This window comes from Oryctolagus cuniculus, chromosome 2 (genome assembly GCF_964237555.1).
Source record: "Oryctolagus cuniculus chromosome 2, mOryCun1.1, whole genome shotgun sequence".
In the NCBI taxonomy this organism is placed as follows: Eukaryota; Metazoa; Chordata; class Mammalia; order Lagomorpha; family Leporidae; genus Oryctolagus; species Oryctolagus cuniculus.
In genome coordinates this window covers 32,148,451-32,170,834 of record NC_091433.1, presented here as the reverse complement: position 1 = coordinate 32,170,834, position 22,384 = coordinate 32,148,451, and the positions used below count along the sequence as shown (strand labels likewise).

Below are 22,384 nucleotides of genomic sequence, written 5' to 3'. Positions count from 1 at the left end.
TGCTTCATGTCCCAGCCACTCCACTTCCAATCCAGCAACCTGCTTATATGCCTGAGAAAACAGCAGAAGATGGCTCAAGGGTTTGGGCCCCATGTGGGAAACCCAGATGAAGCACCTGGCTCCTAGTTCCGCCCTGGCTGTCATAGCCATCTAGGGAGTGAACCAGTGAACTAGTGGATGGCTCTATGTTTCTCTCTGTAACTCTTTCAAATAAATATTTTTTTTTTTAAGAATGTCTAATATGTAAGAAGCTTAAGTGCTGTCAAAACACAACTTCCAAGTGCACTTATGTGTCTATGGATTTAGCTGTGCATTGAGGGAAAACACAATGTGCAACTTCCTTTCGAAGCCTGCCTCGGAGACTCCTCCCACACTGATGCCTCTGTCCTCCTTTTCATTGTGACGTCACAGCTGAAACCAAGTCCAACCTACACCCGCAGGCTGGTGCCAACTGCCCTGTCTGCGCACCACGATCTCATCACAGCACTCACGGTCGCATGCAGTGAGCTGGGCTCCACTTCATGGAGGTGCTACAACACCAACACATGGAGACCAACCCCCGGGGACAGGCACCCATATCTCGACTGTTTCACCAACTGTTAGGTGACAGCCACACTTGGACCCACAGGTGGTCACGGGCATTCCTTCATTCCCAGGCTAAAAGCAAAGCCTCAACATTTAAAACACACACATACACACCATAAAAAAGTGAGCCTGAAGTATTTGTTTTATTGCTTTATTGAATGCAGATTCGGTGCTTTTGAGTAATGGTAGTAAGGTGTCCAAAATTCAACAGGAAAACATTCAGTCCCATCCAGCTGTGGTGTGGAAAGAAGCCTTTGATTGTGAACTTCTTTAAGGTAATTGAGCACACTGCAAGAAATTAACGGGAAAATGGAATAAAAAGATGCATTTGAGCAAAAACTGTTGAAGTCTATCCAGCGGTGTAGTCATACCACGCGTTTCCATGAACTTTTTGAAGACTTCCTTCCTACGAATGGATTTCAAAGGTATTTTGGCACCAAAACAAGTTTGTATTTAATTCCGTTTTCCACGAGCTTTGAGAAGTGCCTTTGTCTCTGGGGGTACCACTTGGGGTGACGGCCACTGGACTTCCGACTAGAATTGTGGTCCTCCGACTTGGGGAACAGGAGGGAGGAGCCTCGACCGCAAAGCACCTGTTTGGGCGCCAGGGGCAGCTCCCCCATCCCCCTTGGAAATGGCTGGGAGACTCACACAGACTCCCAGCAGTCAGGTCACTGAGACCAGAGAGAAGCACTGTGGAGAAGTCGCGAGTGCGGTCACAACGGGGGAGGGTTCTGCAGTTAGGGAAGCGGCCTGTGCCTGTACAGCTCTCTAACCGGCTCGTTCTAACTGCAGGGCAGGCAGCCTGATGCCGGGAGCCGTGTTTTGCTGGCTGAAGGCACAGGGTCCTCACCATCCCGGGGTGCGGTTCGGGGGGGGGGTCACTACATTGTGTCCCATTTCTGAAAAGCTGTCGGCTGCCACACACTGATTACCATTTCAGCCTCATCTCTTTTGGGGAAAGACCCCAGAATCTTGGGCACCCCCTTGGAAATCTGGATGTGCCCTGCTCCTTCTGCAAGGAATCTGGTCTCCAAGGGGTCAAGACACAGAGGGACACGCAGGTGCATGACATTAGGCGACAGCAAAATAAATGCGTGGCTCCGTAGCAGGAACGTGAAACCACCACAAGGAAATGCACATCGCAGACCCTCAGCTGCAGTCACACACTGGCAGTGTCTCCAGACTCTAAGCAAATGGTGCTTCTTCCCAGAAAGCCGTTAGCGGCCACGGCTGACTGAGTGTATGTGAGAAATAAGCAAAAATGTCTAGCAATAGGCTGTGTTTTCATAAAAAAAATGACAAACTTCCTTATGTACCCAGGGTCTGATTTATTCAGCCAAATCACTCTCAGTCCCTCTTAATGGTCCCTCTTAATGGTCACCTTGGGTTTCCACAATCAGAACAGACGGGGGCCAACCATGCCTGCTGGTGACACTGAGGGTGTTGAGCCCTCTTTGGAGGAACGAGGGGGCCACTGGGAGCCCTTCCGGCTTTTGAGATTCCACCACATTAGGGTGCTGCTCACAAAGGCAGTGATGCTGAGAAAGGAAACCACAAGGAAATATAAAGGTGCATTTATTTGTGTCCATGCCATCTAAAGCTATTGAGTACAGTAATCAGGACCAGAGAAGGGACGGATCAGAACCCAGACCACCACCGCCACAGCGGCACAGGTGCCCCTGGGCTGCGAGTCTGAGCTCGTGAGGCTGCGTGCTGGCAGCCAGTTTCCTCCCTGAGAAGCTCACTCCACGCCCCCTTGTCTCCTCCAGCATCTCCGGTCCCTCTCAGCTAGGGCCTGGACAGCGTCGGGACGGAGCCGCGCCCTCTCCTCCGGGCCTTCAGTCGCCTGTGGGCTGGGGCTGAGCACAGGCCGGGCCCGCAGGCTGCCCCCGCAGCCCCTCCGCAGGCTGCAGCAGGGCGGCGCGCTCCAGCTCCAGCGCCAGCAGGGCCTGCTTCAGCCTGCTCTCGCTGCTCAGCAGCTGCTCCACCGTGGCCTCCAGGCTTTGGATCCTGCTGTTTGCCACCTGGAGGAAGAAAAGGAGAAATCAGACGGCGCCCGCCTGAGGCAGCACGGGAGGGAGCCCGCAGGAGCCACGTTTCAGCCGTGATGGTCCACAGCTCGCTACCGGTTCCGACAGCATCTCCTCGCCAGCTGTGGCTCCCTGAGAAGCCGGGTGTGGAGACGGCGGCATCACCATGCGAGGGTGCGGGAACTCCCAGGCACCGCCGCAGGGGGAGAGCCCTGACCCGGCCCAGGAACACTTCAGGGATGGACTCGGGTGTGCCAGGCCACCGAGCCCTGGAGCTTTTTTTTTTTTTTTTTTTTTAAGATTTACTTATTTATTTTAAAGGTGAGTTATAGAGAGGCCAAGGATGAGGAGGACAGAGGTTCACTTCCTAAGTAACCTCAATGGCTAGAGCTCGGCTATCTGAAGCCAGGATCCAGGAGCTTCTTCTGAGTCTCCCACATGGGTACAGGGGCCCAAGCACTTGGATTGTCTTCTGCTGCTTTCTCAGGAGCATTAGCAGAGAGCTGGATTGGAAGAGGAGCAGCCGGGACTTGAACCAGTGCCTGTATGGGATGCCAGCACTGCAGGTGGCAGCTTTACCTGCTGTGCCACAGCGCTGGCACTGAGCCCTGGAGCTTTCTGTGTCAGCACGGCCTGGCTGGTTGTGACTAACACATCTATCCACGTGTATGAATTGATTTCAGACTGACAGTCACAACGGCGTGATGGCCCAGGTCAAAACGGCTTGCTAGCTTGAAATTCTCTTGTCCTACGGTAAAAGACAGCACTAGGCCAGGGAACATGGCACCATCTGGCATGGCAATTATCTCATACAATGCTGGACAAAGCAGGTTAGAGTTTGGTCTCCAGCTTCTAAAACAAAATCCTTGGGGTTGGGTATTGAGGCACGGCAGGTTAAACCTCTGCTCAGGAAGCCCACAACCCCTATCAGAGCCAGCTTGAGTCCCAGCTGCTCCACTTCCCATCCAGTTCCCGGCTAATGGGCCTGGGAAGCATCAGTGATGGCCCAAGTACTTGAGTTCCTGCTACTCATGTAGGAGAGCCACATGGAGCTCCTGGCTCCAGCATGGCTTCACCCCAGGCACTGGGAGAGTGAACCACAAAATGGAAGGTCTCTATCTGTCACTCTTCCAAATAAACAATTTTTTTTTTAAGGTTTTATTTGAAAGAGTGACACAGAGAGAGGACACACAGAGACAGAGAATCTTCCATTCATTGGTTCACTCCCCAAAGGGGCTGGGCCAAGCCAAAGGCAGGAGCATGAAACTCCATCTGGGTCTCCCATGTGGATGCAGGGGTCCGAGTACACTGCTCTCCAAGGCACATTAGCAGGGAGCTGGACCAGAAGTGGAGCAGCCAGTGCCCAGATGGGACAGCGGCAATGCAAGCAGCTTGACCCGCTGTATCACAATGTCAACCCCAAATAAATACGTCTTTTTAAAGCGATAAGTATTACCATAAATTTTAGAAAAATTGGGGTTGACATTGTAGCATAATGCATTAGGCTGCCCCTGCAATGCCAGCATCCCATAGAGGCACAGCGCTTGTTTGAGTCCTGGCTGCTCCACTTCTGATCCAGCTCCCTGCTAATGTGCCTGGAAAAGGAGCAGATGTCCGAGGGCCCCTCAGCCCAGGTGGCAGACCTGGAAGAAGCTTTTGGCTCCTAGATGTTGCAGACATTTGAGGAGTGAAACAGTGGATGGATATTCTCTCTCTCTCTCTCTCTCTCTCCCCCTCCCTCCCTTTCTGTAACTCTTTCAAATAAATAAAATAAACCTTAAAAATTTTATAAAATTCTTGTGTTTAACAAGAAAACAAATGGGACTTTGGCATATCTAACAGGTACACGAACAGGACAACACCAGAAAACAGGTTTATTTTGATACTTAGGTAAAAAAGATTTATGCACAAAAATCGATACTGTATCTACACCTTTCCTTGGATGGACCATCTGTGAAAGGTTAAGCAAAAAGGCAGCACGATTCTCACAGGTGAGATGCACATTCTCATAGAGGACGATGGGAAAGTCTTACCCAGACAGCCACGTGTTCACACACCACGGGCCCAGCCCAAATCACTCATCTCGGTGGCCCCAGCACTGGCACAGTGGACTCGGTAACTATTGGTGACTGTGGCAGCCCTCAGTGACGTCCCTAGACGTGCACGACCACATGGTGCAGAGATGTCTCTCTCTCTCTCTCTCTCTCTCTCTCTTTTTTTTTTTGACAGGCAGAGTGGACAGTGAGAGAGAGAGACACAACAAAAGGTCTCCCTTTGCCGTTGGTTCACCCCCAATGGCCGCTGCGGCTGGCGCGCTGTGGCCAGCGCACTGCGCTGATCCAAAGCCAGGAGCCAGGTGCTTTTCCTGGTCTCCCATGGGGTGCAGGGCTCAAGCACTTCGGCCATCCTCCACTGCCTTCCTGGGCCACAGCAGAGAGCTGGCCTGGAAGAGGGGCAACCGGGACAGAATCCGGTGCCCCGACCGGGACTAGAACCCAGTGTGCCAGCGCCGCAGGCGGAGGATTAGCCTAGTGAGCCGCGGCGCCGGCCCAGAGATGTCTCTTACCAATTGTTGCCCGACGTCTCTCCTGAGGAGTGTAGGTGGCTGAGCAGTCTGCCACAACTCCCTGCCTCCCGGAAGTGGTAGGGCTCACAGGAGCCGCATAAATTAGCTTTCCACCCTCACTGCCGAAAACCCACACAAAGCCCAATAAAACGAGCCTCGAATTGTATACTGTCTGCCTTAATAAGCCAACTGCTTCGAATGCAAACAGGTTTGCGGGGAGTGTTTCTGTCATATGATAGGAATGAGTATTCGGGAACTCACGGTTGGCACCAACTCCATTTAAGATGACCGCCTGAGACCGCGTCCCCTCGCAGGCCAGACAAGGCTCTCGTCCCCTGGGGTCTAAGCCGAGACCCCAGGGAGAAAAGAATGTTAGGGGGAAAAGAAGTTGGGTTTCAGAACATGACTGGCACAGTTGGCACTGGGGAGGCAAAGCAGGTGTCTAGCGGAGGCCCCCGGGAGGAATGCACTCAGACAAGGGCTGGTTTCCCACATCACCGCAACCTGCGTGTGCAAGATGGCAACTTCTCCTGGAAAGAAATTGGAAGCTTAGACCGGGCTGGGGTGCTTATTTGAAGGACAGCCCAGGAACATGGTAAAACATCTATTTTTTTGGGGAAAAAAAAAGAGTCCATGAGGATGAATCTTTCCTCACAGCAACCCCACACTCTCCATATAACTCCTCACCACTGGCAGCGTGGCCACCCGCCTGTGACAGCTCGGAAGTAGGATGTATGGTTACTTCACAGCATTTGACTGACGCAAGAGCCGCACTGCTCGGTGCCTCTTGTCCTCAGGGTAGCAGTCTCCCGGGTGACGATGTGGGTGTGGCCTGCACTGGATCTGGTAGGATCTGGGTCTGGGGACTGCACCACGGAGCTCGCTCCAGCTCACCCCGGGGTGCATGGTCTCCATAAGCCTGTCTTCTCTACGTTCTCACCCACACTTGTCCATGCTAAGGTGGAAGCTTCCAGAGGGGAGAATTCTGCCCTTCGTTAATCGGTGATAAATCACAAGCTTTGTTTTGTTAGGTAGATGACTGCGATGCATCCCTTCCTGGACCTGGCTGGTTTTGCCCACGGCAGCTAAAGAGCTTGATGGTCTCACCCATCCTCAGAGCACAGTTGCCAGCATTCAGCTAACAGGGCCACCACAGCGCGGACCCAGACTCTTCTCTGGGCCCGTCTCCTAAAAGGGTAAGTGCAGAAAGCTCCAGGACCGCCCAGCCTGAGCAAATCAAAACCTGCTCTGTAATAAAAAGGACCAATTCTCCTGGGATCCCTTTGATCTCAACTCCGAACAGCTCAGGGTGAGAAAGGTCCTCCGGGCATGGGAACACGCCGGCTGCTGGTGCCTTTGGTGAGTTAATGAACTACCAGATACTTGCAGTTCAGGAAGCTGCTTTATAAATATACTCTACCTGCAATTGTTCAAGGAGGTCAAGGTTCTGTTTGCGTAAGCTGTTGTTGGTTTTCTCTAATTTATCCATTCTTTGGTTGTCACTGAGCGGGGAGGAATCGATGAGCTCTTCTTGAAGCACGTGGTACTCGACTTCATAAGCTTGTAACTGCTTCGCGATGTCCATCTCAAATACCTGCAACACACGAAAGGTCGCCAGGCACTGAGGGAAGACGCCCACCACCCCACACGCGTGTGTCCACTCAGCTCCTCCCCTCCACTTAGCATCACGCCTGGTACAAGAAATGATAAATAAGGAACTCTTAGCACCAACAAGGCAAGGAAGAGCCTAGAAATAATTCCATGGTAGCAGTTAAGTGTAGGTTTCCTTTTTCAAGATTTATTTTTAATTATATGAAAGGCAGAGTTGGAGGGGGAGGGGGAGAATCAATCTTTAATCTGCTGGTTCACTCCCCAGATGGCCACAATGATCAATCAGGGCTGGAACAGGCTGAAGCCAGGGGCCAGGAGCTTCATACAGGTCTCCCATGAGAGTGGCTGGGCCCAAGCACTTGGGCCATCTTCTACTGCTTTCCTAGGCACATTAGCAAGGAGCTGGATTGGAAGTGGAGCAGTTGGGACTTGAATCGGTGCCCATATGGGATGACAGTGTTACAGGCACGCCACAGCACCAGGCCCAAGTGTAGGTTTCTGATATTCATCTTCCAAAAGCTAAAGCCTATTTTTTAGTTCTTATTTCAGTACTTCTGTCTGTTCTCTGAAAACTCTATCAGGTTAACCATGGATTCAAAGGAAGGAAAGAACCATGAAGTCTAGCCCTACCTGCACAGTCACCGAGTCAAAGTTTAATTAAGTCACTCGGGTTTTCAGAGCCACAAGAACAGCCAGGCCGTGGAACTGTTTACTACATAACTGTCCTTCGCACAGATCCGCAGACGTGAGCCAAAACCGGGTCACCCACACAGATGACTGAACACCAAACAATGCCCAAGTCCTCTTCCCTCCCGTAAGAGCGACAGTGATGAAAACCACTCGTGTGAAAAACAGCCCGGAGAGCACAGGTGACTCAAGCAGATCACGGCTGTACAGGGCTCAGGGGGCTGGAGGCGGGGCCAACAGCCAGGTGCACCTGTCCTCTTCACTTCCACTGTCTCCGAGGGGTAAGCCCCCCAGGCTGGGGCCTCCCAGGCGGGGGCCCCTCGGCAGAGCAGTGAGGCCCCCACAGGTGCTTGGTGGGCCTAGGGATGCAGTCACGCTGGGACCATCTAATAAAAACACACATCCAGGGGGAGAAGTGAAATTTCACAAGAGCAGAAACTCTCTCTCTCTCTCTCTCTCTGCTGCTCTACAAGGAAGAAATTCCCATGCAGTTAACAATCAATGCCCCCCACCCGGCCGCCTGGGCACGAGATCCTTTACTCCTTCACAAGTCTCTGTGCTTTCTCCCCATTCCCCAGATCCCATCTTCTCTTCCCGGAGAAGAATTTTTCAGCTTCCTGGCTACCAGAAGTCATGCTGGGCCTCAGAGGGGCATTGGGAAAGCGAGATCCGCTGAGGCGTTTCCATTTCCTGGACAAGTGCACACCTCCCAGCCCCTGCCCTGCTGGGAGGGGGGAGAGGGGGACTGCCCAGCAGCAGCTGGGTGCTGTGTAAGCCGCTTCCTGAGCACCTGTCACTCCACAAGGCTGTCAGATGCCTGGACCTCCGCATCTGTCATGCTTCCGTGTCCATCGCAAAGCAGTTCCACTTGGTTCATAACCACTGAGGATCTACTGCCTTCCCTGCACTCTGCTCTTAGCTTCTCTAAGGTCTTCAGCAAGTTCCAGGATTTTGGAGGTGAATTTTCTCTTCTCCTTGCCAAAGTAGGAAGTGCCCATTTCCATATTTTCAATTTTTTTTCTTCAAAAAGATGAATTATTCATTTAAGTTATTGAAGCAATAGAGGTACATTACATATATATTTTTAAATTTTTCTTATTTATTTGAAAGGCAAAGAGAAGAGAAAGAAAAAAAAAAGAGGGAGATAGATCATCCATCCACTTGTTAACTCTACTCCCTACAATCCCTCAATAGTCAGGAAAGGGCCAGGCTATAGACAGAAACCCAGAACTCCCTCTGAGTCTCTCCCACATGGTTGGCAGTGGCCCACGCACTTGAGCTATCCACTGCCTCCCAGGGTGCGCATCAACAAAAAGTTGGATGGAAAGTGGTGGAGCCGGGACTTGAACCAGGCACTCTGATGAGGGATGTGGGTGTCCCAAGTGGCAGCTTAACCATCTGCACCACAACACAGCCTGCTTTCTAGCTGTAAAGTAACAATATAAAATTCCCTATCCACTTTTTTCCACTTAGCATCATGTCATAAAGGCTTTTCCACGCTGCTGTCTCAGCTTCATGCCCACAACAGTAAACAGCCCATGGGATTCCACCAACTCGCCACCACAGCGGCTCAGAGCCTGCTTTGGTGCTGGGTGACCACTCATTCCGAGCCTTTGTTGTTATCATCAATAACCCTAACAAGAGACTTTCCCCATATCTGGATTACTTCCTAAGGATTCTGTCCCAGAAGTGGGCTTACTGGGTCAAAGGGTTTGGGTACTTAACTAGCCTGTGACACACACTGCCAAGCTACTTGCTGGGTGGGAATCAGCAGTGTACAATGCTGCTAATGCCACCCTATGGTGCCAGACACAGTATATGCTTGTTTACTGCAGCACGACCCCTTCAGTCATCCCTGTGGCCCCTCTGCATGACGAGGGCCCAGTGCAGTCACTGCCACACAGACCCCATGGCCCACGGCGCGCAGAGACAGCACGTGGCCTCCCACGGAGAACCTCTGATCAGTGTCATAAAAATGGGGACTGCAATACCACGTCCAGGGCTGTGAAGGAGTCCATGCTGGGAGGAAGGCTGGGCTCAGGACAGGTGCCTGAACCAAATCAGGTGCACACAAACTGTCTGTTCCCATGCTGTGTTCATTTCCACTCTCCCAACACCTCCAGAGCACCTGGGGCATACCAGGCACACCGGGTTCTCTCAGTAAGTACTTATTCTCTACAGAGAAGGGGAGGAATGGGCATTTTTCCTGCAGGGCTCAGTCCCAGGGGGCAAAGTGACCTTGTCCTGGAGCCAGGAGGGGGCAGGCAGCCAGCATGCACTGCACACTGCCTCGGCCGGGGGAACCCAGGCTCTCTGGGTCAGCCCCAGCAGCTGTGAGAATAAGTACGTGGCATGCAAACCCTAAAAGGGGAACAAATGAATGTAAGAGCCGGAAATTAAAGAATCGAAAGGGCAGAGAGTATTAGGCTGCAGATAAGATATGGAAAAGCAGCACAATTATAGGACCCCAGAGACACCTGGTGGTGGTGAGCAGCAGTTTGCGGTGAGCTGCGTCTCAAAGTCACTGTGCAGCACGGGGCAGGGCGGGGAGTGCGGCTCATTAACCGCAATACATCCTTGCGGGAACGCGGCCCATGACTGAATGAGGTCCCGTGCGTAAGCAGGTTGCCATGGAACCTGGCAAAGAGGAAGGACTCGACAAACCACAGTGAGAGGAATGCAACAGGGAAGTCAAATACGAAGAGACACGGAGCCTGTTGGCTAACGAAAGATCCGTGCAGCACAGAACAGAGCCCCTCTCGTCCTGGCTGATGCGGTGTGCCAGAAAACTGCCGAACCCCCGAGATGCAGCTGCAGGTGAAAATCAGCGACGTGCATCGGGTGCACCCACTGCAACCACTGCATTCCCCTTGGGACCTCAGAAACCCCCGGAGGAGGATTCTGAAAAGAACAGCTTGATCTCAGTGTTCGGTTTTACCGGATTGCTCCGCTTGCATCCTACTTGAAGCAGGTTCTAGGCTGCTCAAAGGCCTGCCTGCCGATTCTGCAGCCACCAATGACGAAATCCCTCCCAGTGCCTTCCCACAAGCTCCAGTGGTCCCTCCAGGGGCCACCTTCCCCTCCGCTCACTGTCAGCAGCAGCAGCAATCATACTGGGAGACTCTTCCTTTCGCAGAATCAAAATCTGCTCTCGCTCCCGGCCCAGCCGGTTCACCACCTGGTCTTCTAAACACACCTCCAATGCCCACTGCAGAGAGGGAGGGCTCCACCGTACACAGAGATCAGAGGTGCTGCAACCCAGGAACTGAATCCCGTAAAAATGCACATCCTGGACCCACTTCACTGATACATGCTCCCTACCACAACTCTGCAGCAAGGACTTATTTTTAGAAATTTAATGCCATTCATCAGCAAAAATCCAAGCACCAGGGCTGGCGCTGGGGCATAGCGGGTAAAGCTGCCGCCTGCAATGTCCGCATGCCATTTGGTTGCCAGTTCGAGTTGCTCCACTTCCGATTCAGCTCTCTGCTATGGCCTGGGAAAGCAGCAGAAGATGGCCCAAGTCCTTGGGCCCCTGCACCCACATGGGAGACTGGGAAGAAGCTCCTGGCTCCTGGCTTCGGATCAGTGCAGCTCCAGTCATTGCGGCCAATTGCATAGTGAACCAGCGGATGAAGATCTCTCTCTCTCTCTCTCTCTGCCTTTGCCTCTCTGTAACTCTGCCTTTCAAATAAATAAATAAATAAATCTTTCAAAAAAATCAAATCACCCATTTCATGGGAGCCTACGTTGTTACAAATGCGTGGCTCTCAGGAGAACTACCAGTGCTGCAGCTGAGTGACTGGCCACGGGCACTGTTTCCCCACGGCCCTCACACGCACACCGGACATGTGTCTGCTCTGTGCACGGTGCTGTTCAGAGACACAATGGCAGGAAAGAGCTTGTGCTCAAAACAAACCTGAGCTTCTGCCTACCAAGGGTCCCGAGAGCGCGCAGGGAGGGGGGGCACCTGGACGGAAGCGTACCTGGTTGATGGTCTTCTCCATCTGTACCAAGCCCAGGTTGGGCAGTGTGCTTTTGATAAAGTCGACTATGGTTTCTAGGTTTTCGTGCTGCAGAATCAAGGGCTTGTGGCTTCCCAACAGACTCAGAGCCACTTTAAATATGACCTCTGATCCCTGAAGAAAGATCATGTCTGGGAAAACACAGAAATGCACAAAGTTAAGCCCCACCAGCTTCTGGTGAATTGCCACTGTTTTCCTTTCCACACATCACAGAGCGGGAGGACGGGAAACCAACCCCAAGCTGAAACTTTATTTCCTTTTTAAGAGTTTGATCGTTCAGATAGCGTTGTCAAGACAATATCGCAAATAATAAAAATAACAGATAAACACAACTGCTGCTTCGATCTCTGTCACAGGTTCAGATGAATTTTTTCCTCTCTGGAAATAAATTCAAACATGAACAGAATTAAGTGGAGAAAAAGTTTCTGTGGTAAATGTTTCCAGGAATGTTCTGGATTTTAAAGGGGTTACTGAAACGTGTTTCATAGATCTTTGTAGTTATAGCATTAGAAATTAAGACAGAGTTAAGTGGAAAAAGTGCCTCTGTTCTCAAAAAAGGAAGTTTAAACATCTCTAAAAACTGCAAACTGTCTACACCAATTGCAAAAGTACATTATTGGGCCGGCGCCATGGCTCACTAGACTAATCCTCCACCTGTGGTGCTGACACACCGGGTTCTAGTCCCGGTCAGGGTGCCGGATTCTGTCCCGGTTGCTCCTCTTCCAGTCCAGCTCTCTGCTGTGGCCCAGGAAGGCAGTGGGCCTGGGTACTTGGTACTTGGTACTTGGGCCCTGCACCTGCATGGGAGACCAGGAGGAAGCACCTGGCTCCTGGCTTCAGAGCGCCACCACAGTGGCCACTGGAGGGTGAACCAATGGAAAAAGGAAGACCTTTCTCTTTGCCTCTCTCTCACTGTCCACTCTGCCTGTCAAAAAAAAAAAAAAAAAAAGTATATTATCAAATACAAGCCAACTGGATTTTCACGTAATGATGGAGTTAAAAAATGTTTTAGCCTCCGATGAGATCAAAAACTCAGTCAAGGTACTTTCTAGTTCTTGCCGTATTTTTTATTTATTTTTTTCTTTTTTCTTAGAGCGGCTGGCAAATGTGAGTGATCCCTGTGCTGGTTTCATATCCTGCACTGGGAGGGAGAGAAGGCGACAGGCGGAGCAGCAAGCCCCGCCCTGCCTCCCCGCTCTTCAAGAAGTTGAAGCCACTGGAAAAAGACAGCGAAAGGTTGTGGGCGTAAAACGCAGCCATCACAACGAATTACTAGGTGACTGAATCCAGGCAAGATACCCAATCGCTGAAACATTAATGCACGAAACCAATGCAAAACTAAAGATGAGAGCACAGAGACTATTAGAAGCAACTGTGGACATCTCTCTCTCCGCTGCACGCTGATGATGGGAGGGACAGAGTTAAGTTGCAAATGTCTTCAGATCAAGGAAGACAAAAGCAGGCAAGCAGGACAGAAAGCTGACAGCAGAGGCTGGATGCCACCGGGCAGCAGTCAGTGTGGGTTCTGCAAGGTGCGTGGAGGAGAAACGATGGCAGACCGAGGCACCTGCTGGCCAAGTGAGCCCCGGCACAGCTGTGACCCTCACCCACTTTGCTGTGTTGGTGCTGCCTGGAATGCGCTGGGTGGGTATGGGGTTAGGCCCAGCCTGTAACTCACACAGCTCAAGGCTCACACTCTTTCCACAAACGCCACAGCTGCTGGCGGTTCAGGGGGCCCCCAGCAAATAGGGAAAGCGGGCCTGCCTGGCTTCCTTTTGAGGGGTGAGGAGGGGAAGGTAAATTAGAGGACTGGTTGAAGCGTGGACATGCTTCAAGGGCAGTGCCAAGGACGTGTCTTCCTGTGAGATGCCTGCTTTACAAAATACCCAGCCTGCCCATGGAAAATGCACCACTACAGAAAATAAAAGGCTCTAAAATAGAACATTCCAAGTAAGATGTATTTTTAAACAGAAACGACACCCCCCAAACAGAAGGATAAACTGCAAGTTTCAGTGGTTTAGAAGGCTTCATTTCCAGCTAAGAGTTGATAGCTGAACAGAAAATACATGACACCTTTCAGAATAAAAATCCAGATTTTTTTTTTTTTTTTTTTTTGGACAGGCAGAGTGGACAGTGAGAGAGAGACAGAAAGGTCTTCCTTTTTCCGTTGGTTCACCCCCCAAGGGCCACCACGGCCGGCGCGCTACGGCCGGCGTGCTGCGGGACAGAATCCGGCGCCCCGACCAGGACTAGAACCTGGTGTGCCGGCGCCGCAGGCGGAGGATTAGCCTAGTGAGCCGCGGCGCCGGCCCAGATCTGTCATTTCTTCGTAAGTAGGGACCCCGAGGAGAGGAATCTGCCACCACGGCAATGTTTTCTGAGCTGGGTACCTTTCGGCTCTGAGGGACAAGCCCGGCACGATCAGATACAGCACCACATCTAAGCTGACTGACATCACTCTGGGGAACCTGTATGAGTAGACTAGGCCACATCAGCGCTCTCTCGAGGTTAACAACTGGGCTTTCTGACTTTTATCCCTTTAAGGGTTTTGGTTTTGACAACCAGATGGAGGACTTCCTATGAAGAAAATGAAAGGAAATTTGGAGCTGTTTGTATTTTGTAAGGCTCTTTATTGGTATGATAAAAAAAAAAATAACCACCCACAGGGCAGAGGTCAGCCCAGTGGTTAAGACACTGCGTGGGATGAAGGTCAGAGTGCCCGGGTTAGAGTTCCAGCTCCGTTTCCTCTGAATGTGCAGCCTGGGAGGCAGCAGGTGAGGCTCAAGTACTTGGGTCCCTGCCACCCATGTGGGAGATTCCATTGAGTTCCAAGCTCCTGGCTGTGGCCTGGCCCCGCCCTGGCACTCACAGGCTTTTGGGAGGTGAACCAGCAGGTGGATGATCTCTCCCAGTCTGTGTCTCTGTCTCTCTGACTTTCAGATAAACAAAAATTTAAAAATAAGACAAAGATATTTAACCCCAGATGTGACTATTTTTTTTGGGGGGGGGGAGCTCTGCTTTTAATGAGAAAAAATATGAAGTGCTCTTTCCTAATGCTGTTCACGACACCTTAAGAGCACTCTTCTCATCTCCTGAGATGGTTCTATCTTCAAGCATTCGCTGAGCACTGAAACATGCCAGGTGCTGTATTAGGCCCTGGGGATTAAGCCGAAGAGAAGGCACACAGGGGCAACTCCAGAGACACCAGCAAGCAGGGATTTGGTGCACTTATGCCCAGGGTATTCTGAGAGGCAGGAAAACACCCAGGGGCCTTATGGTGTAGTGGGTGGGGCTGCCGCTCGCAGCACCGACATCCCATATGAGTACTGGTTTGTGTCTCGTCTGCTCCACTTCCAATCCAGCTCCCTTCTAATGGCCTGGGAAAGAAAAGCAGCTGGGGAAGGCCCCAAGTACTTGGGCCCCTGCATCCATAATGGAGACTGGGATGAGGATCCTGGCTCCTGGCTTCAGCATGGCTCAACTCCAGGCCATTGCAGCCATTTGGGGAATGAACTAGTGAGTGGAAGATCTCTTTATCTCTGTAACTCTGCCTTTCAAATAAATAAATACATCTTTAAAAAAGAAAGAAAGAAAGAAAGCATGCAAGGGAAGAGGATTAGAAGAACCCAAAGAATCTCTCCGGGTAGGAAACTAGGAAGTGGTATTAGGAGCAGATGGGAGAGGGAGCAGACACAGAGAGGCCTGGTCAAAGGCAAGCTCAGGTCCCATGGGCCAGGTGTGGGGGCAACCAGTGAGGAGGCGGGGCCAGAGAGCTGACCGCCGACTGCAGCCAGAGCACAGCGGGAGCATGGAAGGTTTTCTTGCCTTGGTTCTAAGCAACTCAGCTCACTGGTAAGGAGCTCATGCTAATAAGATCCAGGCTGGGCGGTGTGACCCCTGCACGGGCCGGTCAGCCGAGAGAGAAAGGGCAGCGCTCCGGAGGCCACCTGCCCCAGCCAGCAGCCAACAGCTCTGCTCCACTCCTCTCCACTGCCCCGGCGAGGCCCAGGAAGCCTCCGTCAGAGACTCTCACCACACTGCCCTGACCTTGCCTTCCCACCCTCAAGCATTTGCGTTCTGGAATTTTAGAAACCACCCTTCCGGGGAAAGCAAGCCGTGCCCTGCCTTCCAGAGGCAGGGTGCGAAAGTGAACAGCTGAGGTTGGCCCCGAGGCGCCGCAGCCCACTTCCTCTTGACGGAGGGGGCTTGCTTTCTCCCTCTGGCCTGTCTTCTCTCCTTTTTTTTTCAAGCAGTTTTATCAGGCAGGAAGTACAGCGGACTCCTCCGCTTTGCACCTGACTCTGCCCGACAAGGCAGACAACTGCCGTCTCAGCAGCCCTGCTCCGCGCCGGGGCCTGGGAACTTCATCTGAGGCTGTCTGTGATCCAAGAGGCCTCTCACACTGCACCGCTGCCTGTACCAGGGCGATCCCTCTCCTTCACTCTCTCCTGGGAGGCTGCAACCCTTCAGCCATGGCACCCCCAAGCCCCAGGAGGAACAGGTCGGAGTACACTGAAGGCGGAGACAACCACACCACCAGATGCTGCAAACACTGCCCTCGTGACCAGTGCATCTCGGTACCCGAGCAGCCGGGACATATTCCTGACCATATAAACAATCCTGTTTGGCCGGGCTATTTTCATCCTGAAGCTTCTCCGAGGTCTCCACTGTGTAACAGGCAGCTTCTGTGCTGTTTGCCAAAGCCTTGGTTTCCATGTTCAGCCTCCTCGTTCATCGTCTGGCAGCACGTCCTATAGCTAAACAGCCGAAGCTCAACACCACAGCCACTGCCTCCTCCACCAGCGGCAAGCCAGGTGCTATTTTTTCAAGTATTTTCCCCCCAAAGACAGATGTGATGAGAGGGAGAAAGCACCCCTCCCAGGACCCTGCTGTACCCAGCTAGAGAAACACAGGAGGGGACGATTTCTCCTTATGTGACGCAGAGAGAACTGACAGGTGTGCAGCAAAGCAAGATTACCACGTCCAGGCACACGCATCACTGTGACTACTTCCCCCCCGGCCCCCAGTGTATTCTCAATTCCAGGTAACCTGTCAACTGATATATGAGCTATGCTGAGGCCAGCTGAGAATCTTGTACTGATACTGTGATTAGTCAACAAAGGTCCAGTTGTTTTTAGTGCTTATCCAGGCTTCAAGGCTTATGGTAAAGTAAGGCGAAGACGACTATGGTGTCTGAATGGCAGACTTCAGAATTTAAAACAAGGCATCTACCATCATGGAGCTAAACAAACACGGGTCTTGCAGTCACCAGTGCTAAATATAGAAATGGCTTTTAAAAACCTGCCTTTTCTGCGGAACCACTAGGCTTGTTTGTAAGTACTGAAGGGTAAGGCAGATGGCACAAAAACAACCAGCGGTTTGTGCAAGGTGACGCCCAGTGTTGCCCTGAGATCCCACTTCCTGCCTATAATCCTGGGGACCCTGGCCAGCCAGACAGGAACCCACCGGACATAGCTGTGGGATCCAAGAATTCCGCAGACGACGGATCTTCATGCACAACGTATACAAAACTCCAAGACCCACCACTGCCTGCATCATACGGAGCAAAGACCCTATTTCTGGTGGCATTAGCACTTACTAACGCAGTCATCAGAATGAACTCCATGGTACTCCCACTTATTCAGCCAGGCAGGCCCCGTGGTGCCCAGGGGTAAAGTTGCTGCTTGGGATGCCCACCCGAGTTCCATATCATAGGGCTGTTTCGAGTCCCTGCTGCTCCACTTATGATCCACCTTCCTGCTAAGGGGTCTGGGAGGCAACAGGTGATGGGTCAAGAACTCAGGCCCTAGCCTGGATGGAGTTCCTGGCTCCTGGCTTTGGCCTGGCCCAGTCCTGACTGATGTGGGCATTTGGGAAGCAAACCAGCAGATCTCTCTCTGTCTCTCTGTCTCTCCCTGTCACTCTCTGCCTTTCAAAAAAATAAATCTTTAAACAGAAGGGCTGTCATTTCCAGAGAAAGTTTGCCTTTTTTTTTTTTTTTTTTAAATGCCTTTTAACCACCCATGCAGCCAAGAACAAAGAACCACCCCTGAACTCTGCAGATAGCAGCTTTGGTGGCCCAGGGCAGTGACGACATGGGTGGCTTCGTAGGATTTTCTTCCCAAACCCTTAGCTGGCAGCCCAAGCAGTCAGCAAAACCGCTAACCAATGGCACTGCCTCCCTAGCCTTCAATTTCATCCCGCACCCTCTACTCCCTGCATCACAGAGTTAAGGAATTAGGAAAAATGCAAGTAAGATGGGCAAATGACTTTCGTTCCATGGTAAAAAAAAAAAAAATAAAAAATTTGTTGGCAAGAAAGATTAATGCTTGTGGCTCAAGGTCTTATAGTTTTCTGTTGGTAAAGGGGGCACACAATTTGAGGCTTTTACTTATTTCTCTCTTTTGAAAACTATGGTGTAAATCTTCATGAGAGCTCACCAATAATTTGCCTAACTAGGAGACAGTTCTTATTTTTGCTTTTTAAATATTTATTTATTTTTCTTGAAAGGCAGAGAGACAGAGAGTGAGCTCCCATCTGCTGATTTACTCTCCAAATGCCTACAAGAGCAGGGGCTGGGCCAGGCCCAAGCCAAGCACCTAGAACTCAATGTGGGTCTCCCACATGGATGGCAGGGATCCAAGTACTTGAGCCATCACCTGCTGCCTCCCAGGGTACACATTAGAAGGACACTGGAACCAAAAGCAAGCCAGGAGTCAAACCCAGACATTATTATATGGGATGTAGAGTGTCTCAAGTGGTGCCTTAACTGCCATGCCCAATTCTCTCCCTTAGAAATAGTTCTTATTTTTTTATTTTAATGACTTTTTTCACATGGGTACAAAATAAGACTCCATTTGAGGAGATGGTTATGTAAAAGGGAGCAGTGAATATTATAAACACAGATTCTTCCAATAAAGACAAATGGGAAATTCTTTCAAGGCTCTTGTGATACAAGTGAATGATAATAATAAAGATCTAGCAGGCATGGTGGTGCAGCAGGTGAACCCACTGCCTATATCGAGCATCAGTTCGAATTCTAGCTGCTCTGCTTCTGATCCGGTCTCCTGCTAATGTGCCTGGGAAAGCAGCAGAGGATGACCCAAGTACTTGTATCCATGCTATTCATGAGGGAGACTCGGATAGAATTCCTGGCTCCTGGCTTCAGGCTGGCTTACCCCAGACTATTGCTACCATTTGAGAAATGAACCAGTGAATGGCAAATCTCTGCCCGTTTCTCCTTCTCTCTGTCATTCTGCCTTTCAAATAAATTAAAAAACAACAACAACAACAACAACAACAACAAAAAAAACCAAAAAACAGCAGCAGCAGAGCAGCCAGACTCAAACCGGCACTATTACCGGATGCTGGCTGTGCAAGGAGCCGCTTAACCTGCTGTGCCCCACACTGCCCCGTCACTTTCATTCTGAAGCAGGGAGAAGCTGTATGAGAATGAATTCTGCACACAGTATCTTGTTAGGTTCCTGCAGCAGGAACACAGCCCTATTCCTGCTCCTGCAGGGCAGTTTGAGACATTGCACGCGAACAGCGACTTAACGTTGACAATGTTCTCAAAAAGCAAACCAACAAAACAGGATGGTTTTACCCACCAACAACCTGCGCTCACGGGGTAGTGGTGTGAACAACCAAGGGCCGGGAAGGCGTGGCCAGAGCTGAGGGAGCAGGAAGGCATGGCCAGAGCTGAGGGAGCAGTCAGTCACACAGCGAGCGTCAAGGCCAGAGTGTGGGCAACGGGACTCACGAGGAAAACGCCCGTGGGGTTCCTTGGCCAACTTCTGACGTCTGCTCTGGGGGTGGCCTTGTCGTGGGGGCACCTGATCTAAACCCCACAAGAGGAGGGCACCCAAGGAAGCCCTTCCACTGTTAGAAGTTCAGCAGCAGCTGGAAGTCACAAAACCCAGCCCTGGCTGAACCCAATATCGGTGGTCCCCCGTTCTGGCACGAGGCATGGGCCCGCCAGTGAACAGAGGCATCGCAGGAAGCAACCACCGTGGCTCATCTGATGCCGAATCCACCAGGAGCTGGGCTCTGCACACACAGGCACAAGGGCTCACCGAAGACTCTGGCGACAAATCCCAGCGGGAACTGAGAGGCGAACACGGTGAGGAACCAGGGGGCGGCGTAGAGGCTGGGCCCGATCTCGTGCTCCTCCAGGTGGTTGTAGAGGTCCCTGTGGTAGTCGTGCAGCAGCCGCGAGAGCTGGTACATCTGGATCTGCAGAGACAGACGCCCACGGCACTGAGCAGTCCACGCCTGCCGCCGGCACGCACACGCAGCTCCCGGGGGCGGGGAAGCCGTTACAGCTCTGAACACGCTACATGAAGCCCACAGATCTCAGGTCCTAAGTGACCCGGCCGGGCGCAGGCCCACACCACCAGTGCTGGGGCTTCTCCGGCCACCCCCTTCTCATTGCTCCTTTGTGCTCCTTGACTGAGAGGCCGTGCGCATCTGTCCTGTGCAAACATCCCATAAGTCCTCTTACAAACTCACATTCTTAGTCCACCTCGAGGCCAGAGGCACGAGAAACAAGAAGCCAGCCTCAGCTGACAGCGAGCCAAAGGGGCAGGATTCCAGAGTCCATGGCCCACGCTCACGGGGCCCCCACGGGACTCGAGAGGTGGGAGCAGTGTAGTTCCCTTAGGTTTACAGCATTGAGATGTGGTTGGGTACCCCTCACGTGAAAACCCCAGGGCACTAACGGGAGGCTCAGAAAGCTTCGGATGGTGGAATATTTCCGATTTTTGGAATGGGGGATGCTCAACCAGTGGAGTTGAAGCAAACATCCTAAAATCTGGAAAACTCTGAAATCTGGCACATTCCTGGTCTCAAGTTCAGATGAGAGACGCTCAACCTTATATGGGTCCCAGACAAGCCCACTCCAGTTCCAAGCAGCCCCACGATGACTCCCACAGCCCATGGAGGTCCCAGGGAGGCCCGGATAGAGCCTGAAACCATAATCCTGTCAGTGTTAAATGCAGACGGGGAACGCTACGCGGGTCACCGTCCTGGACGCACGAGATGGCTTCCCTTCATGAGCCCTCTGTTTGTGGGGTCCCTACTCAAGGGAGGGGGTGCGGGGATTTCAGTCACATGATTTGGAGCTCTCCAACAGAGCACGGATGCTTCCCAAGGACCCCTGCGAAGGGTCTGAAAGGCCAGAATCCTGGTGGTTTGTGATCGTGAACACAGAAACGCGGGCTCCGCTGGCTCGGGGCAGCATTTAGGAACATGGCTGTAGCGGGAGCCGGAGCCCTCTTGCCCCGGGACACGTCCGGAGCAGCACGGAACACACTGCTGTGTCTGGTATTCTAATGAGACTCATTCATTCACCGAACATGGTCATTCATCACTTGATGATGGGAATACACTCCGAACAACACACCGTGAGGCGCTATCATGGCTGAGTAACTGCAGGATGTACTTACAGAGACTCGAGATGGCCACGGCATCACCAGGAGATGTAACCTTAGGGGACCTCCAGCACGGATGTGGTCCTCACTGTCAGGTGTCATTGTGTGCTGCATGCTTGTCCTGACTTGCTGCCCACACCACCTGGGACTGTGCTAGAAAAACTGGGCACATGGCTCCAAGGCCAGCAAAGCTCCCTCCTTCACAAAACTTAAAAGCTAAGGGGTGAATGAGTAACAAAAAAGGTAGTTCCTGGCAGTGAGTCTGTTCCAGCAGAGAAATGAGGCAGGATAACACGACACAGGGTGCCTGGGGTGGGAGTTGGGGGGCAGGGCCTCAGGACGGTCAGAGCTTCCCCCAGGCATCTGAGCTGACCCCCAGGGTGGGCAGAGGCTGGGAGGTAGGAGTCAGCCTGCGTGGCAGGCAAAGCAAGGCTACGGGGGTAAGGCCCCAGAGTCAACAGGCCTTGGCTTCAGTTTCAGCTCGGCCACTGTAGGCTGTGTGACCAGACTGATGACATAGCTTCCTGCGACTTAGTTTTCCCATCCACAAACGGAGCCAGTGAATGGCGCCTTCCCGTGAGCCATCACGGAGGCAAGCGTTCCGCGCCACGTGGGGAACAGCGCCCGGCAATGACGGTGATTATGGTGCTAACTGGTGGCGGGGGAGCCCCCAGGATGCACCTGGAGAGGGATCGCAAACACCTCCGGCCTCTGCTTTCATTGAGGACGTAGGCACCGCGGCATACCTGTAAGATGATCATGTCCGGCCGGTACTGCTTCCGCAGGCCCATGTCGTACATCAGAAACTTGAGCATTTTGAACGCCTCTTCCTCACTCATATGGAGGAGCAAGATGCCGGCCACAAAGCTGAGACCCTGGCAGTACCCCACTTCCTGGTCCAGCAGCGAGTAGGCCTTCAGGATGTTGTACAGGGACAGCTGCCCTGCGCCGAGCTGGGCAGAGAAGTACGGGTGCGTTGGGAAGGTTCGCCCTGTGAAAAGAACACGTATTTGTGGAAACAATAACAGGAAAGCCAAGCCCTCTGAACCAGAAACCCCCACCCCCCAGATGAACGCAACAGAAGCGTCAGAAGCCGGATGGGAACACGGATCGGCCTTCACGCCCCCTCTGCCGTGCACATGGGGCTGCCCAGTTGTTCCTGGCAGCATGTCTACAGCTAACACCTGCACTCACTCATGCCTGGTGCTGCGGGGCCAGTGCTTGGGTGACAGAGAGCAGAGCGGCTGCTGGGCCCGCTTACCTGATTTCAATCTCAAACACCCCCTAGGCTGCTGTGTCCTCGCCCTGCGCCCAAGCTCCGCAGCTGAGCTGTCCCGGGCTCCCACAGGCCTTGCCACACGTGCACGTCTGTAGTTTGCACTGCACGCAAGGCTGTTGGACTGAGCGGCAACAGCTGGGTGTTTTTGTTGTTGTTTTTCAAATAAA

The 22,384-nt window shown here is 52.2% G+C and overlaps 1 protein-coding gene across 5 annotated transcripts in view; it reads right to left on the bottom strand.

The window, feature by feature from the left end:
* Positions 1–2,146: 2,146 nt before the first annotated feature.
* The window catches only part of TBC1D1 (TBC1 domain family member 1), a 219,701-nt gene continuing 199,463 nt past the window's right edge, over positions 2,147–22,384 (bottom strand). For all 5 annotated transcript variants that reach the window (XM_017350653.3, XM_051830768.2, XM_051830777.2 and 2 more), the window contains 5 exons: positions 21,685–21,929; positions 19,583–19,742; positions 11,469–11,638; positions 6,605–6,778; positions 2,147–2,612 (listed from right to left, as the gene is read on the bottom strand). In XM_017350653.3, coding sequence (XP_017206142.2) covers positions 2,427–2,612; positions 6,605–6,778; positions 11,469–11,638; positions 19,583–19,742; positions 21,685–21,929 — 935 coding nt within the window. In that variant the 3' untranslated portion in view covers positions 2,147–2,426. The remainder of the gene's footprint in view (positions 2,613–6,604; positions 6,779–11,468; positions 11,639–19,582; positions 19,743–21,684; positions 21,930–22,384) is intronic.